The 19,857-nt window shown below is 41.4% G+C and overlaps 1 protein-coding gene across 2 annotated transcripts in view; it reads right to left on the minus strand.

Annotated features, from left to right (window-relative positions):
- Positions 1-19,857, minus strand: part of SCN4A (sodium voltage-gated channel alpha subunit 4) — an 82,819-nt gene that overhangs the window by 15,419 nt on the left and 47,543 nt on the right. For both annotated transcript variants that reach the window (XM_069953433.1, XM_069953432.1), the window contains 9 exons: positions 17,677-17,818; positions 17,160-17,372; positions 14,387-14,539; positions 9,608-9,722; positions 7,396-7,634; positions 4,879-5,052; positions 4,238-4,594; positions 2,344-2,805; positions 9-132 (listed from right to left, as the gene is read on the minus strand). In XM_069953433.1, coding sequence (XP_069809534.1) covers positions 9-132; positions 2,344-2,805; positions 4,238-4,594; positions 4,879-5,052; positions 7,396-7,634; positions 9,608-9,722; positions 14,387-14,539; positions 17,160-17,372; positions 17,677-17,818 — 1,979 coding nt within the window. The remainder of the gene's footprint in view (positions 1-8; positions 133-2,343; positions 2,806-4,237; positions 4,595-4,878; positions 5,053-7,395; positions 7,635-9,607; positions 9,723-14,386; positions 14,540-17,159; positions 17,373-17,676; positions 17,819-19,857) is intronic.

A 19,857-nucleotide genomic window follows, 5' to 3' on the forward strand; every position in this document is an offset into this window, starting at 1 on the left:
CTGCCTACCTTCTGTAAAGCATTCTTCTGGACCATCATCTTCTTTATGTTCTAAGGCTTCTTCCTCCTCCTCTGGCTCCGGAGGTCTATAATCTGCTGTACTGCATACTGAAGAACCATCATCAAATTTCTTCTACAGGGAGAGTAACATAGAAGTCAGTGAAGAAGCATGTGGAAAATCTTAAAGGGGTTGTCAAGGATTCAAAAAACATTGCTGCTTTATTCCGAAAACAACATGAGTTTGTCCTTGCGGCTCAGTTCCATTGAACTGAAGAGACAGAGTTGTAATGCCACACACAACTTGGGGAAGAAGAAGACATGTTTTTTTGTAATCCTGGATATCCCCTTTAAGAACACTTCATAGAGGTAACAAAGGTTTTATTCCTAACCTATTGTGCTTTCTGCTGGTGCTACAAATAGCATGTCATGGAGATGTGAAAATGTCTGATTAATTGGAGTGTAGCTGTTCAGATTCCAACCAATTGCTTGAATAAGTGAGAAAAAGCAAGTGGCTGAGCACTTCTCTCCTGCTTCTCTCTGCATGTGACATAACGTACCATGGCCTTACATTAAAAGGAAACTGTCACTAGGATTATGCTGATTTAAATGAAGGCGGCATAAACTTGTGACAGAAATGTTAAACAGATCGGTGTATTACTTGTATAATTCTGTTCTGTCGTTCTCCTAATATGCAGGAGAATGGGATTCTTGCCATACCCCTGCCCCCGCACTTCAGCTGCTGATTGCAAGTTGACTGCCTTTACACAGCATGGATAGATAACTGTCAATCAGCAGCTGGTGGGCGGAGTATTCTTCTTCTCATGAATCTCCAGGACTGCTGGGCTCATGCACATAATGGAGAGGACTACTAATTGTCCATGTTATTCAGGAGGATATCTCTGGATCAGCTGCACAGAACAATGTGAGTGATACATCATTCTGTTCGGCTTCTCTGTCTCTAGTTTACGCTACTCTTAGGATAGGACAGCATAAACCTACTGACAGAGTCAGTCTTGGTCACATGCATAGAGCTGGGTAGAGAACACGGTTGGTGCACTCTTCTCCAAGCTTGTGCAGCAATTAGTTGTGATATAAACACCAAGACCTCAAGAACTCAAAACTGCTGACTTGTTTTGAGTTGGTAATTTATAAGTTGGTAATTTATGCTTAAAAAATTAAAAAAACATTTGGTTGAATTTTAGGCATACAATATGACATACAGTTAGCATAAATAAATTGTTTACAATTCTACAAAAAAGTATCACAGTGAAAAAAAGAGAAAGGAGCCTGCCTCCAATCTTAAAACATTACATCAAGTCTTCACTATAAAAGGAGAATTTATAAAACTAGTTGTCTATCAAACAATAGTGTAAAAAATAGAAATGATCGAACATCGCTGATGTTCAGGTTCGTACGAACTCGAACCATCGGTATTTGACTCCCACTGCCTTCCCGTTTGGTGGGGAAGGTGGAGACAGCCCGAGTCCCGCCTGGAAAACAGGAATACTATAGCCCAGGCTGTATTTCTGTTTTCCAGGCGGGACTCGGGCTGTCTCCACCTTCCCCACGGTTCCCATCTCCTGAACCTCACTACAGCTGAGGGGTGAGACCCCTGGATAATTATGGTGATGTCTTCAAGGAACCATATATGCCCTACACTTTTAAAGAGTACTCCATTAATGTAGATATACAGTAATGTATAACTGGTTTGTGAAACGTCTTTAACAATGGTCTATACATTTTTCCTATATATGTACTATTCCCTGTACAGCACTACTGTCCACACTGAACCTACAGAATGAACAATGTAATAACAGACCCAGATCACTTTTTGCTTCAGCACTACTGTCCACACTGAACCTACAGAATGAACAATGTAATAACAGACCCGGATCACTTTTTGCTTCCACTGACTTACTGCAGATGAACCATTATATGGGGGCCATCAGAGATTTAGGCGAATTAACCAATGATTCTTTTAGTCTTGTAAAAGTTGTTCCACTTTCCAATTCTCTGGAAAAGTCTGGATGAGATTCTGGAATGGGGCACACCAGACATTCAGGGAATCGGAAAACTTGTAAAATGGAATGAATTACTTTTACAAAACTAATTGAACCAATGGCCAATTTGTTAGATTAGGATTCAATGAATCTTACTGTAGACTCACTATACTCTTGTGGCTATCTACCATCATAAGCTGGCCATATGTTTCTTCACTATAATATATCCCCATCCACATGACATTTCTGTATAAAGAACCAAATGACCAATATGTTTTATATATGTAATAATACATAATGCCACTAAATCTCCTCTGATCCCAGCCTGTTGACTGTGGCCTCACCTTGGGTTTTATTACTGTGTCCTCAAACTCTGACTGAGTACTAAAATCATCTGTATCGGGAATCTCTAGATCCGACTCTTCGGATGCTATGGGTACTTCTATCCTGTAGTGCGGATTGTTGATCAGGTTGATGTGATCTAACTCGGTCATGATGTAACGTGGCTTCCTCATCAGACCATCAACAACCGGACTTTCAGGCTTGGGTTCCTCTTCGGTCTCTATGTGGTTCAGGGCAAAACTCTCTTTATTTACATCCTCATTATTATCCCCGTCTTCCTCCTTATTCTGCTCTTTTTTCTTAAATGGTATCAGGGAAATTGCAGTTTTCTTAACAAAGTCAATGCCCCTAGTGATCCTCCCTATGGCAATCTGAAGGTTGTTCATCTCTCCATCATCATCCGAGGCTGCAAGGTTGTCAGCGCTGAAAGAGCTCAGTAGTAAAGCCAAGAACAGGTTCAACACCTGGAATAAATAAATACATAAATAAACTCAATAGAACATCTTAACCATGTAGGCAACTTGTAGGTTGTCACCACATCCTATATGGAATGCCTGGGACCCTACACAATGAATGTATTTAGAATTTCCTTAGGTTGCTGTTTCATTATTAGTATTATTCGTTTCTTTCTTTCTAGAAACAACGCCACTCCTATCGAAGAGTTCCATCTGGTACTACACTTGAGTACAGCAATAGCAAACGCAGACTATAGAGAGGCAATGCACACTTCTGATTCCGAAATGACAATATTTCATCCTGATTCATGTATGGACAACAAGCCAAAAGCACATACGATGGAGAACTGATATACGATGCTGAGATTTAAATAGCACTTTTATATAGGTATCTTGTCTCCCCATATCTGCAATATCTGCATTATATCCCTGGACACCTTCCTCCAGTTTTCTATTTTCTATGCGGGCAGGATTACCTTGCTTCTTCAGTTGCTTCCCTTAAATCCTATTATAACTTTAGAGCAATGCTAGAGGAAGTGTCTGGCTGCTTAGAATAGAGCTTAACTAATGGTTTGTCCAGCTGCCAAGGTTTTACTATTCCACTCTCAGGTCTGGCAGAACCTGGGCTCGTGCACATCACGGCACCTTTTAGCCACAAATGGTTCTGATGACCAATGCTCTTCTATGTCCACTTGGTATAAAGACTTCACACTGTATATCCAATTCAGATTGAGAAAATGCATTATTCTACGTTATTGACCAATCGCAAAGTCATAGTCCAGCATTCCACATGGTTGGTTTGGGTCCCTAAGGTGTTGTGGTTTTGCTGCTTGACATTGCCCCTTCGAGCCCCCAAAAGCTACCTGCCACAGGTTCAACTAATCACCTTATAGCTAGTATACAGGCTCTAACACAATTTACTGGTATTAGTAAATTACCCCTACTGTGTGAACAGTGCCTAATTATTATGTTTACTTCATTGGATCCTGTAGCTCTTATTTTATATGTTGTAACACGTTGCTTTGTATTTAGTTGTATTACTTAACTATATCCATTCGCCTACATGTTGTGTGTGGACCTATTTATTTGCACTTTTTTTTTAGAAAACACCATAAAACAATTGAAAATGAAAAAAATGCAGTCTAAAATGTCAATAAAATTTATACCACTTATTGCTTAGCAATACATTGTATAAATGTGCAGTTGAGGATAATAGTATATTTGCAGCCATATTGCAGCTGCACAACCTAACCTGACCAGTCTAATAACTGGAGCTGCAAGCATCATAAATCCCTATGGTACTGTCAGTTTGAGTTGGTACAGCCGCAATCAGACCAGGACTTTTCTGTAATACAGGTGTAAAAATAATTCTAAATTAGGCTGAGGCACAGTATATGCTGAGAGTATTGGAAACATGCAATAATACCAAGGTAAAACTCACCACTAAATTACCAACCACCATGACCATCATGAATACCACGAGACACATGGCTTGTCCCGCCACCTCCATACAATCCCACATGGTCTCGATCCACTCCCCACACAGGATCCGGAAGACAATGAGGAATGAGTGGAAGAAGTCATGCATATGCCACCGAGGGAGAACACAGTCTGAGTTGATCTTGCAAACACACTCTTTATAACTTTTCCCAAAAAGTTGCATTCCCACCACGGCAAAGATGAAGACGATGATAGCAAGTACCAGTGTAAGATTCCCAAGAGCACCCACTGAGTTGCCAATGATTTTGATGAGCATGTTCAATGTGGGCCATGATTTAGCGAGTTTGAAGACTCTAAGCTAGATGGATAAAAAAAAAAAGTTACTAGAAAACTGGGTAAGTATATTAATATTATTTTTAGGTCCCATTTTGGAACCTAAGAAATGTACCACACCACACTATATCTGCATATAATGGCATTACTGGTGTTTGAGAAGCGCTTATCTAGAACACACTCTCTCTGATATATTACCATTTGATTAGGATCATAGATTCTACAAACACAACTTAATAATTTTTCCATGCCTTGACCACAAACTATATGATCTTTATGTAGAAGTATAAAGTTGAGCTCAGAACGTACCAGACGGAAGGAACGCAACACAGACAGACCTTCCACATTGGCCAGGCCAAGTTCCACCAAGCTGAGGGTGACTATTATGCTGTCAAAGATGTTCCATCCCACCTGGAAGTAGTAATATGGGTCCAAGGCAATCACCTTGAAGAACATTTCAGCTGCAAAAATGCCAGTGAAAACCTGTAAAAAAAAGCATTGTGCTAAGTGATAGGATTATGACATTAATGTCAATTATTATAATTATTACTGTAAATAAATACCCCTCGTAATGAGCACTTTATTAGAGCCTGCTCCCCTTTCATGATTCGAGGTTGACCTCAGACCACAGGATAAAATCAAGTGATAAGTTTCAGTCTGAATCAACATTAGATGGGAAAGTCCAGAGTCCAGAGACTGGTGGGCATTAACTTCACTACCAACTTTGTTAGGGTTTTCTCATGTAGTATGTATATTCAGAAAATGCAGACAAATACAATGCTGGTGTCCAGCTAACTTGTCCAAAGGCAGATGGATCTATGACCTGGTTGGATGGACTCAACTTGATGGAGAAACATGGTAAGATTGATCCAAATCTCTGTGGAGAAACGTAGTCTGGTCGGGTGAATCTAGATCTCTGTGGAGAAACATGGCCTGATCAGATGATCTAGATCTCTGTGGAGAAACATGGCCTGGTCAGATGTATCCAGATCTCTGCGAGGAAACATGGCCTGGTCAGATGGATCCAGATTTCTGTGGAGAAACATGGCCTGGTCAGATGGATCTAGATCTCTGTGGAGAAACATGGCCTGGTCAGATGGATCCAGATCTCTGTGAAGAAACATGGCCTGGTCAGATGTGTCCAGATCTCTATGGAGAAAAATGGCCTGGTCAGATGGATCCAGATCTTTGTGGAGAAACATGGCCTGGTGAGGTGGATCAAGATCTCTATGGAGAAATATGGCCTGGTCAGATGTGTCCAGATGGAAGCAGCATGGATCGATGGATCCTGTCAGATGTAAACAGTTAAGGCTGGTGGAGGAATCTTAATGGTGTGGGGAAAGTTTTCTTAGCACACACTAGCTCCTCTGTAGCCAGTAAGTAGACGTTCGGACAGTTTGGCTTATCTAATCATTGTGGCCAACAAAGTTTAGCATTTTATGGTATCTAAGGCAGAAGGAGACTGTCAGCAGGACAATGTATGATGCCACAAGGGTTGCATAGCGATCAATTTAGGAACATTAAATCAAATCCTTGTTGCTTCTCTGGCCTTCCAAGTCCCTAGATCTTTAGCCTATAGAGCATCTCTAGGATGAAGTAAAACAGGCTGTTCAGAGCATTTCAAGACCTCCATCTAATATGAGGAAACTGCAGGAAGCCATTCTGTCCGCATGGGCCAATATTTCTTCAGAATGTTTTCATTATTTATTGCCATGTTGATTTCCTGAAAACCAGTGTAGGTCCAACATGCTACTAGAGGGATATGTTTAATAAAGTGGCCTTCAATGAATATATGAAAGTCAAAAGTGGAGGCAATAAAACTAAAATTTATATATATATATACGTATACTACTAGACAAAACTACTCTTCATCAGCAAAGCATCCTCAAATGTAAGACAAAGTAGAGAAGAAATACAAGACTTAAAGTGAAACTCTAACCTGCCAATATGTCGCTATTGTGCACGAGGCGCCGAGGGGGAAGTTAAGTCTCTTACTTTTCTCCACTGGACCATTACCATACACTCTTGTAGCACTGCCCTGCCCCCCATAGCGCCAATCCACCCCCAGGCTGCCACTTCTAATGATTATCAATGGAATGGGCCGCGGGATTGTCACGCTGGGCAGGGGGGGACAGTGCTCCTAACGGTCTTACTGGACCGTGGAGTGAACGATTAAGTGCACAGGAATGAGGATGAAGGTAAGTGACATACCTTCATCCTTGGCGCCCCCTGAGCAATAGGGACATCTCAGTGGGTTAGATTTGTCTAATCTGCTAATAGTTCCCTTTTAAAATGTGTTGTCTGGTAGGATAAAATTAAAAAAGAAGGTCCTGGGTCCCTGCTGACATCTACTTTCTGGTCGCCATCTCAACACAAGAAATTGCTTGAGCAAATAGTTCCTTGTCTCAAGATGAGAACACCATTGGAACAGCAGTTTAAAGCAGTCCCCTAGGCTTCCCTGGCTGCTTCCTTCCAGAAACAGCACCAATGTGGGTATGGGTTTTGTAGCTTGGTTCCATTGAAATGAATAGAGCTGTGTAGCAGTACCACACCCAACCTGAGGACAGGTGTAGAGCTGCTAATGCAAGAAAGTAACAGAGTTTTATATGGTCCCTACTACTGAATTGTGCTGCTGCATGTAATCCTGTACCAATATAATGTTTTATTTTCTTTTTCTCAGCTTTTCTTCCAAAAGGAAGGATAGATTTCCCACATAATGTCATGAGCAGGGGCCTTAGCACGCCATGATATTGCCCTGGATCCCCACCATATCATTCATTACAAAGCCGAATGCCATGATGGAATCATTTAATGGTAGACACTTACCAGATTTCCCACAGAAAGCACATTCTCAAACTGCTCAGTCATTGGATAATGTTCCATAGCCATGAAAAGTGTATTGAGAACAATGCAGATAGTGATCCCAAGGTCCACAAAAGGATCCATGACCACAAACCTCACACACTCCTTAAACTGCACCCAGGGTTTACAGCAGTCCCAAATCAGGAAAGTGTTGGCAAATTTGTACCACCAAGGCGGACAGGCCTGCTGAGCCTCTTCCAGTTCTGTGGAAAGGAAAACATTGATCTATATTAATATATAAATATAGCATAAATACATATATAAATATAACATAATGGGGGATTGTACAGGTGAAAGTATGTGTGTTGACAGATTATATCTAAGTGCCAGGTCCAAGTCCCAGTTATAGGTATAAGTGCAAGAGCTATCAGTGCATTTTTTCTCTTTCAAATCAACTGGAACCAGAAAGTGCCAGAGATCTATATTTTACTATAAAAAAAAATCTCAAGCCTTTCAGGACTTATCAGCTGCTGTATGTTCTGCAGGAAGGGGTGTGTTCTTTCCAGTCTGACACAGTGCTTTCTGCTGCCACCTCTGTTCGTGTCAGGAACTGTCCAGAGAAGTAGCAAATCCCCACAGAAAACCTTTCCTGCTCTCCAGACTGGAAAGAATACCACATCCTGCAGGACACACAGCAGTTGATAAGTAGTGGAAGACTTGAGATTTTTCAATAGAAGTTAGTTACAAATCTCTGGCACTTTTTGGCACCAGTTGATTTGAAAGAAACTTTTTTTAGCTGAACTACCCCTTTAACTATGCTAGGCTGTGGACCCTTGGGTACTATTACACGAAGCGATTTTTCAACGATCAACCATTAACAATAAACAATCTCAAACAACCCCTATGGCGAACAACCTGAAATCGTTCACCCAATTACATGGGACGATGAACATTACTTATGATCGTTCTTGCAGCCATCTTGCCGTCGCTATTGACGTCTTATTCCAATGCGAACGATTTGCAAACGATCAACGATAAAAATAGGTCCAAATTATATCAAACGACCAACGATTTCATGTTGGTCTTTTAATTGTCTGCTATTACACTAAACGATTATCTTTCAAATGCTTTGAATGATAATTGTCCCGTGTAATAGGACCCTTAGGCTATGTTCCGTTAACATAGTCAGGCTATGTTCACACTACGAAAATCTACGGCCGTAGTTCTCGCCGCAGAACTACAGTCGTAGATTTGTGGGGTGGAACATAGCATTGTTTGCTATGGGATCCCGGCCGGAGCGTACACACATCGTATACGCTCCGGCCGGTTCCCATGCGGCGCCAAAAACAACTGACAGGTCCATTATTTGCGGACGGAATTCAATGAATTCCGTCCGCAGAAGGACCTGGCGGTTCACACAGTGAAGCGAGCGGCTCCGGACGCTTGCTTCACTCTGTGCTATGGGAAGCCTCAGGCTATGTTCACACTACGGATGAAACCGGCCGTTCCGTGACTCCGGACGGGTCACGGAACGGCCGGTCTCAGCCCGGATCGTCACGGCCGGTACTTAAGTACCGGCCGGATGATCTTTCCTCCGTGGAGCTCTGATGCGGGCGCATCAGCATGCGCCTGCATCAGATTATCCCGTAGCACAGAGTGAAGCAAGCGGCCGGAGCCGCTCGCTTCACTGTGTGAACTGCCAGGTCCTTCTGCGGGAGGAATTCATTGAATTCCGTCCGCAAATAATGGACCTGTCAGTTGTTTGCGGCGCCGCATGGGAACCGGCCGGAGCGTATACGATGTGTGTACGCTCCGGCCGGGATCCCATAGCAAACAATGCTATGTTCCACCCCGCAAATCTACGGCTGTAGTTCTGCGGCGAGAACTACGGACGTAGATTTACGTAGTGTGAACATAGCCTCAAGGTGCAAATGTTATGCACACCAATAACTAGGCACAAACCTAATAGAAACCAAGGACAGAGACAATAAGTTGCTGAACACTCTGGGAGGTCTGGCAGAATGGTGATGAAGCCTGTTTCCACACTTGCATTGGGTATAAGAAAACCTTTTCCTAACAGATGAATTTACAAATTATAATATTCTGCCCAGATAGTGCTAGTGGATAGTGCCAAACTGTGTAAGACGTGATTGAACAGGCAGCACATAGAGAACTAGGAGACTACACGTCTAGGTGTCCATCATTGGTGTGTTAAATACCTTCCCATTGCACAGACCTTCTATCATGGCTTCAGAGATGACGCTAATAGAACTGCCCGTCTTCTTTTGTAGCGTTGGTTCTTCTAAATATTTCTTGGAATTCTTCTCAAGATCAGTCTTTACTGAGCTAGCCTGGGAATGAAGGGAATACATGTTCTGTGATGGTGACTCAAAGTTCAGCATGCAGGTATACAGGAATCCTAAATACAAAGAGTAGTTTTGTAGTAGCCACTTTAACTTATAATGCTGAATTGCTTGTTCTGAGCTATGGTCATTGGCCAAGTAGTAACAGTAGTGCCATCTGCATGGGCTAATAGGTTCTCTCTACATTTGTAAAGAATCCACTGGACGGTCAAGTTTTATTCTATGCTCCAAAACATAGTTATAGGTTAAAGGGCTTCCTATGACATAGGCCTGTGTGTATGTATGATACAAGGAAATAAGATTGTGAGCCCCCATTAGAGACATTGACAACACTAAGACATAAGAATTGTAATTGTAAGTAGATATAGGAACCTTACACTCGAACTCTGGGGCATATCATTAAGCATTGCTGAGATTTGAATTAAAAGGGTGCTCCAGTGGAAAAAAAAATGTTTGCAAATTAACTGGTGTCAGAAAGTTATATGGATTCTTAAATTACATCTTAAGTCTTATAGTTCTTATCAGCTGCTGTATGTCCTGCAGGAAGTGGTGTATTCTTTCCAGTCTGACACAGTGCTCTCTGCTGCCACCTCTGTCCGTGACAGAAACTGTCTAGAAGAGATTCAACTTCCCATAGAAAACCTTTACTGCTCTGGATAGTTCCTGACACAGACACAGGTGGCAGTATAGAACACTATGTCAGACTGGAAAAAAAAACACCACTTCCTGCAGGACATACAGCAGCTATTTTTTTCCACCGGCGTACCCCTTTAACTTTTTGTGTGCCACAAGTTAAGATTGGTCAGGGTCTCAGTGCTAAAACTGATTGCAGGAGATGGTCTCCATAGGCTTACAATTGAGTCTGTCTCCTGTAATAAGTTAGATAGAGAGGTGCACAGCCATATGCCTCACCCTGCTATAACTAGTGATAGAAGTGATAACCGTGTTAACTTTGATGTCACACAGGCTTGTCCTAAGTTAATTTAACCCCTTCCCCGTCATACATTCTGTAATTTTTTCATTTTCCCACGGTCGCCTCCCAAGCGACGCAACCGTTCTATTTTGTAAAAATAAGAACTGTATTTTTCAGGTCGTAATGGAAGTGGCGATACCTAATATGAGTATTTTTATATTTGATTTAGAAAAAGTAGATAGAAAGGGAAAACGTATTGTTTATTTAGAGGACTTTAGCAGTGATCATTTGATCCATACTGTAATTCGTGACAAAATAAAAATTGACAATGAGCGCAATATTAGGCAATCCTAGGTATATAGTGGTAGTATATTAAACCATGCAATGAAAAAGGAATGAATTAGGTTGGTTACCTGATTATCCTTCTCACACTATTGCTCGTGGTTTTCACTGTATGCCATAGAACCAGTATCCGTGTTGGTTGTATGTCCTTTCTAAGATGCTTAATACCGTATGCTTTGCAGCAGGGTGATGAATGTAACCTTCGCTGGAGGTGCCCCGGCCGGCGGCACTACTCCGCAGTTGGTTACGTAGGTGATGACAATTCAAAAAATGTTTTTCCCGGGAGTTGAGTGACGTCACTACTAGTACGGGTGCTTGGAGAGGCAAAAAAGGTAATCAACGCGTTTCAGCAACAATATCGGTTGCCCTCGTTAGGATTATGCCGCGGCCCCGTGTATCTCCCTTACTTATAGGTCGTATGAACTGCCCACCTACCAGGTGTAAGCTGATTAGATGTTCTCATATTGCTGTCTTATTCTAATTTTGCATACATTTGTGTGTTTATATGGCATTTTAAAGCACCCTGTTACCTTCTCATGTCCGTGTTTTCGAGCTGTGCGCACATTGTTCGGAACAGTGTATCAGTTCCCATTTTCAGTACTCAGAGCAGTGTGCAGAGGGTTCGGGACAATGTGTCAGTTTTTCCTAAAAAAGTTTCAACAATACATAGGTCTTTCGGAGCAATGTATCAGTTCTTTTTTGTAATAAAAGACAGCATGTTAAACAATATGTCCATTTAAAAAAATATACAGAGAAACGTTCGGGACAGAGTGTTGGTTTCTGCTCAGTGTGATTAAGGACAAACCTTAAGCGGTATATCCCTTCCCTTATGTCATGTTCACAGCAGCACATAGATTGTTCGGAACAGTGTGTTAGTTCAGAATTCACATAATAATGCACAGGACGTTAGGAATAGTGATTAAATTCCTATTTGTCCATATCGTTCCACATGAAATGTTTTTATCTCTGCAACGATTGCAGTATCCATCCTGTATTTTGGATTATGCACTATTTTAATTGTGATTTGTTTTTGTTTCTGTTTTGTTCTGGTTTATGAATTATTTGTATGATTATATTTTTATTTATATTTTTATTTTTATTTATACTTTTATTTTTAGTTGATCTTAACTATATAAAGGCAAAGAGTTCTAGGTCAGCATTCAGACCATTAGGGATTAGTGAATTTAACTGGAATATCCATTTGGTTTCTGCTCTTGATAGTAATTCTATGTAATTTCCCCCTCTCCAGTGGGGTTTGATGTTTTCAATGCCTGCAAACACATTTCATGTAAAACCACTGGGGTCATTTATTACATTAAATGCCCATGCAATAAACTATATGTGGGAAGAACGAAAAGACAACTCACCACAAGAATACAGGAACATATATACAATATTAACAGAAAATACGATGGACACCCACTATCAAGACATTATGCAGAGAAACATCAAGGCATCTTTGAGGGATCTGTGTTTGCAGGCATTGAAAACATCAAACCCCACTGAAGAGGGGGGAATTACATAGAATTACTATCAAGAGCAGAAACCAAATGGATATTCCAGTTAAATTCACTAATCCCTAATGGTCTGAATGCTGACCTAGAACTCTTTGCCTTTATATAGTTAAGATCAACTAAAAATAAAAGTATAAATAAAAATAAAAATATAAATAAAAATATAATCATACAAATAATTCATAAACCAGAACAAAACAGAAACAAAAACAAATCACAATTAAAATAGTGCATAATCCAAAATACAGGATGGATACTGCAATCGTTGCAGAGATAAAAACATTTCATGTGGAACGATATGGACAAATAGGAATTTAATCACTATTCCTAACGTCCTGTGCATTATTATGTGAATTCTGAACTAACACACTGTTCCGAACAATCTATGTGCTGCTGTGAACATGACATAAGGGAAGGGATATACCGCTTAAGGTTTGTCCTTAATCACACTGAGCAGAAACCAACACTCTGTCCCGAACGTTTCTCTGTATATTTTTTGAAATGGACATATTGTTTAACATGCTGTCTTTTATTACAAAAAAGAACTGATACATTGCTCCGAAAGACCTATGTATTGTTGGAACTTTTTTAGGAAAAACTGACACATTGTCCCGAACCCTCTGCACACTGCTCTGAGTACTGAAAATGGGAACTGATACACTGTTCCGAACAATGTGCGCACAGCTCGAAAACACGGACATGAGAAGGTAACAGGGTGCTTTAAAATGCCATATAAACACACAAATGTATGCAAAATTAGAATAAGACAGCAATATGAGAACATCTAATCAGCTTACACCTGGTAGGTGGGCAGTTCATACGACCTATAAGTAAGGGAGATACACGGGGCCGCGGCATAATCCTGACGAGGGCAACCGATATTGTTGCTGAAACGCGTTGATTACCTTTTTTGCCTCTCCAAGCACCCGTACTAGTAGTGACGTCACTCGACTCCCGGGAAAAACATTTTTTGAATTGTCATCACCTACGTAACCAACTGCGGAGTAGTGCCGCCGGCCGGGGCACCTCCAGCGAAGGTTACATTCATCACCCTGCTGCAAAGCATACGGTATTAAGCATCTTAGAAAGGACATACAACCAACACGGATACTGGTTCTACGGCATACAGTGAAAACCACGAGCAATAGTGTGAGAAGGATAATCAGGTAACCAACCTAATTCATTCCTTTTTCATTGCATGGTTTAATATACTACCACTATATACCTAGGATTGCCTAATATTGCGCTCATTGTCAATTTTTATTTTGTCATATTTTAACCCCTAATGAACTGACGGGTGTTCATTTCTTTGACGTAGAGCAGCATAATAGAGTGTCGCGCTGTACTGTAATTCACTGCGCTAGTCACCTAGTGCAGTGTATTAAAACCTGTCAGCAAAAACGGCCAGGTACTCCATCCATAGCAGCCCTGAGGGGCTTCACAAGCAAAATCCACAGTATTATTGTTCGTTGTGTACTAATACACAATTGACAACTACACAAAGCATAAATGATAAGTGGTGAGAAGACATATGATAAGTGTCTTGGATAAAGATAATAATAAAGGAAATAATATAAGCGTGGTCTAGGTGATCTCTGCTAACAGTCTTCTCAGTTTTAATGATTGCTGCGGGTGCTATCGCTAGGACTCCCGCCATCATTAGAAAATAAGTCTGTGTCCCCCAAATGAAAGGCATATTTGTTCCACGCAATTCAATCTCTATGTAACTGAGCCAAAAACAGCACTTGGCTATGTTCGTCAGTCCCATAGAGATTGTATAGGGCAGTAGCAATGATGCTCAACCACAGCTCCATTGAAATGAGTAACACAAGATCCCCAAATCTCATGATTGACAGGTTAATAACCCCTTTTATAGGACTCACATCATCTTCTATAGTATCCACTGTTTCTATCACCACTCGAGGTATCACTCGTCCATTACAGTCCATCTTCTCTCTGTCTTCATCAGTTAAATCTAGGTCTGTCGATTTCTTTCGTTCTTCATTAACAAGCCCCACAGAGGCCATGCTGGCTTTCTGAAATGGCAAATAATATTGGAACTAGATATCAATACATCCAAGGTAATACAGATGAGTACAATGAGCTGTGCATCAGGAAGAGTGAAATTGTCCATACACATTAAATAGAAGTAGCTTCATGGTCGTCCGATGAATGATTATTTTGTAGACACAACCATTTGAATTTTAGTCTGTGATCAACAACGTTGGTGTAAAGGTAGCCATGCAATTTCAATTATCTTCCCTATGCACATGAATATTTGAGATGGTCCTCTATGGGGATGGGAGGGGTAAACCACAGCCAGAAAACTTTGGTGGTGGTTTATCCCTCCCAGAGCAATAGGGTTAGGTGGAAAAAATCTGACATGCTCAACTCTTCTCTCCACCAACGTCATCTGTCAGTGGAGAGTCAGAAGGCCACCGTATACCTTACACAGTTGCCGAACCTTCCACTGATTCAGTGTACTTTAGTATAGGTGTATAAGCTCCTTAAGGCCTATAACTATAACCACACCAGACCACTATCGATAAAAAATTAAGTAGATCAGGTAATATTCCCAGGAGAATTTTTTTATATCCTACTCCGTGTGGGCTATCCCATTAGGTTACTCCTATGAATAAGAGATCAGACAAGTATAATTTCAGAACATGAGGCCTTCTTCACCAAGCTTCTTCTCCTTCTTCCATGTTATTAGTGGAATTCTCCAAAACAACAATGTATCGCAGATCTGTAAGGCTGTGTTCACACATAGTATTTTTGGCAGTATTTTTAGGCAACACCAAAAGTGGACTGATAATGCAATGGAAAGATTTATATCGTTTGGACCCACTCCTTTGTATTGGCCAAAATATTACATGTTAACATAGCCTAGCGTATTGAATGTTCACTACACAGTGGATAGGAACCATGAAAAATTGTTAATGGGTCATTTTTTTCATATGTCGGTCAAATCAAAGCCCTTGCAGAATATTTTTATGATTCCATTTCAGAAAGGGCTTGGGTCTATATTTAGAGTGGATTATGCAGGTGAACTGTGATACTTGGTAGCAAAGGCAAGGATCTCCAGAGGCGACACTGCCAAGGACTCCTATAAACAAGCATTTAACATAGACCTAAAGAGCTATCAATCGAAGGCTCTGCCGAAAAAGATCTCCAAGACCCCAAGTGTCTTCTTGAAGTCTTGCTGTTTCGGAGTATCATACTTCTTATGAATCTTCTTCACTGCTGTGTTGGCTGTTCTACCAAGTTGTGCAAGTGTAAATACGAGAAGGATCAGCTCATCAGATTACAGTTATATGAAAGGTCACAGGAGCACCGTACATTACTACTGCTAGCAGCAATAACACTTTGTGTACTGCACAGGCTGCTGTCACTACAGAACATTACACTGACTAAACACTCCAATTTCTAGTGCAGCTGTAGGGTGGGATGTCGTAGGCACTAACCATCTATCCAGTCCTCTCAGTTTCATAGTGGTGATCACTATAGGATTGCTAAACTTCTTTCCAGGGTGTACCCTAGCCCATGTGGCTGCCTTGGGGCCCCAAGAACATTTGGTGCTGGCCGCGAAGATAGAAATGTTGGCTCCACATGTACTGCCATTGTAGTAAACAAAGTAGATGTAAATGGAAGTGGGGTGGTGTCAAGAAGTTCACGAAAGGGGCTACATTGTTATCTTTGCTACTCTCTATATAGCTCACATCTTTGGAAAATCAAGTATAGACAGAAATCCTTGATAGATGGTTACCAACAATCTAACAACTCATACCTATCAACATTAATACAACAAATTCTCAACAGATGTTCTCTATTTTACTTTGCCTTTCAGTTGTTGGTTTTTACCACTCCTTTATCCTCTAAGACATTAATTTCTGCTGTGGTCATTGTACCCAGGATAGGGTTAGCTATATTATGTTCCATTTGCTACATCTTCAAAACAGGAAAAAAAATAGAAGTTGACTGTCCAGGAACCCACCCAAATGATGCTTAATATTCAACAGCAGAACTGGGAATGCAGCTCTGGAGTATTAAAACTGTCAACAAGCAAACCTATTTAAGCTAACCTTCTATAATGTAGTGTTAAATACATTGTATTCCAGAATATAAAATAACTATACAGTGCAGTCTACACTGTATGAAGACTAGGCTTCCCAGAAAGACGATCACTAGAGTAAGCTTTTTGTTGACACTGAACCAGCAAGGAATGCTAAAAAATTGGATTGTCAAGAGGTTAAAACCCATCGAACTGTAACCTAACCTTTTCCTAAACTTACTGAAATTCAAGATGCCGAACTTTCCTTTGATGTTAGGCAAATACACATCATCCTAAATATTATGCTCCACAGTTCTTCAGTTTGTTAATAAAAAACCATCAATAAATACAACAACTAAGCTAAACTTTTATAATGTCGCGTTTTAGCCATTGTATTCCAATAAATTAGATAACAATACAGTACAGCCTATACTGTCTCAAGAGTAATTTTTTGCAGACACTGAACCAGCAAGGAATACTGGGAGATTTGAACTTTGAAACCAGTAGAATTGTAATCTAATCTTTTCCTAAACATTTCCAGCTCCAAGATGCCAAACTTCTCCTTGAAGTTAAACAGATACAAATCACTTGTGTTACATACTGACCCTTTGACCCTGCTCTTCTTGATGTTTCTTTAGCTGTTCCAGCATTTCTTGGAATTCTTTCTCCTTATCTAAGGCTTCTTGAATAGTGGCTTCATTTTGCTCAGCATAAGCCATGGCCACCACAGCAAGGATAAGGTTGATAAGATAGAATGAGCCCAGGAATATCACCACCACAAAGAAAACCATGTAGGTTTTGCCGGCAGCTCTGAGAGTCTAAAAGCAAAAATAAAGAAAAATTGGTAACTATAGTATCACTTCTATTAAAGGAGACTATTATTTACACCAATGGTCGCCAACCTATTGCATAACTCCAACTATTAGTTGCACACATGCTTCAATGGCTTGTGGGACGTTGCAGTTTGCAACAGCTGGCGGGCCACAGGTTGGTTCTATACAACCTACTGGCCTGGATGGTTAACTAGGGTAGATTAGGTTTTGACCTAACAGACATTTTCAGCAGTACACATGGGATCGCTCACAGTAAGGATTAGGGTTAGTAGTGTTAAGAGTGTAATACCAGCTGAAACAGATTCTCCCAGTAGTCCTGAGTCATCAGCCTGAAGAGCGCCAAAAAGGCCCAGTTAAATGAGTCGTAACTGGTGTACCCATAGTTGGGATTTCTTCCAGTCTTTATACATGTAAAGCTTTCTGGGCATTTCCTGTTGGTAGAAGGTACAGGCACAGCCTTAGGTTACAACAAAGACAAATAGATCTCCATAACCACACAAACAGCTGTATACATGCTACACATTCCATGAAAGAAAGGGATCTAAGTTACCCTGGGTCTGACCTCATTGAAGCCTGGGAACCCTTACTAACCTCTTCCAGTTACACATAGGTTATAGGTTATGTCACATAGAAATGACATCACAAAAGTGGGTTAAGGTCTGATTCATGATGGATAAGGCAGGAGATGTGCGGCTATGTAGGGCAGTAATGGTAGTAATAGTGACAGTAATAGTAGTAAGACAATAAGGAATGTGATGGACAAGGCAGGAGATGTGCGGCTGTGTAGAGTAGTAATGGTAGTAATAGTGACAGTAATAGTAGTAAGACAATAAGGAATGTGATGGACAAGGCACGAGATGTGTGGCTTTGTAGGGTAGTAGTGGTACAGTAAGGAAAGTGATTGAGAAGGCAGAAGATGTGCGGCTGTGTAGGGTAGTAATGGTACAGTAATAGTGACAGTAATAGTAGTAAAACAATAAGGAATGTGATGAACAAGGCACGAGATGTGTGGCTTTGTAGGGTAGTGGTACAGTAAGGAAAGTGATTGAGAAGGCAGGAGATGTGCGGCTTTGTAGGGTAGTAGTGGTACAGTAAGGAAAGTGATTGAGAAGGCAGAAGATGTGCGACTGTGTAGGGAAGTAATGGTAGTAATAGTGACAGTAATAGTAGTAAGACAATAAGGAATGTGATGGACAAGGCACGAGATGTGTGGCTTTGTAGGGTAGTAGTGGTACAGTAAGGAAAGTGATTGAGAAGGCAGAAGATGTGCGGCTGTGTAGGGTAGTAGTGGTACAGTAAGGAAAGTGATTGAGAAGGCAGAAGATGTGCGGCTGTGTAGGGTAGTAGTGGTACCATATGGAATATGATGAAACAGGCCAGAGATGTGCGACTGTGTAGGTTAGTAGTAAGACAGTATGGAATGTGATGGACAAGGAAGGAGCTGTGTGGCTTTGTAGGGTAGTAGTGATACAGTAGGGAATATGGTGGACAAAGCAGGAGATGTGTAGCTGTGTAGAGTGATAGTAGTAGTAGTAGGGACAGGAATAGTAGTGGTACCGTGTGGAACATGATGGAACAGGCAGAAGAGCTGTGTAGGGTAGTGGTCACATCTGATATTTTGTGAGATCCAAAATGAACCTCAAAAGTTTAAGATTCATGGAACATCTATATATTTGGGAAAAGTGGTATGACTGATTTGCACCAAATCCGTTACCTCATCACTGCGTTAGGGCCAGTTCACACGGAGTAAAACTAGCAGAAAAACATGTCAATTTTTCTGAGTGGAGAGGCGCAGAGAGAGGAGGCATAAGCCTTCCGACAGTTTTACTCTGTGTGAACTGGCCCTTAGGGGCTCATCCATTGTATGGCAGTACAATTTTACTGTAAGGGTATATTCACACGGGCGGGCTCGCAGCGAGATTCTCGCTGCGAGCCCGGCAGGTCCTGTCAGTTCCCATACACTACATACTTGCTGCGGTCTAAACGACCGCAGCGAGTATGTAATTATACCGCGCTTAACCCCTTCTACTCCCGCCGGCTTCCCCGCTGTAAGCAGCATACATTACCTGTCCTTGCTGCACGGGTCCGGCGTCCTGCTCTCCCGTCCGGCCAATTAGTGTGTTGCCCAGCCGCAGCCACTGATTGGCCGGGCGGGAGAGCAGGACGCCGGACCCGTGCAGCAAGGACAGGTAATGTATGCTGCTTACAGCGGGGGAGCCGGCGGGAGTAGAAGGGGTTAAGCGCGGTATAATTACATACTCGCTGCGGTCGTTTAGACCGCAGCAAGTATGTAGTTTATGGGAACTGCCAGGACCTGCTGGGCTCGCAGCGAGAATCTCGCTGCGAGCCCGCCTGTGTGAATATACCCTAATACTCTTTATGACGCCGTATGGTGCCTTCACATAGCACAACATCATCCCCAAGAGAATCCTCTCTGGAAATGTTCCCTAAGCAGTGGCATGGGAGCCAC

This window comes from Dendropsophus ebraccatus, chromosome 14, assembly GCF_027789765.1.
Source record: "Dendropsophus ebraccatus isolate aDenEbr1 chromosome 14, aDenEbr1.pat, whole genome shotgun sequence".
Taxonomy (NCBI): domain Eukaryota; kingdom Metazoa; phylum Chordata; class Amphibia; order Anura; family Hylidae; genus Dendropsophus; species Dendropsophus ebraccatus.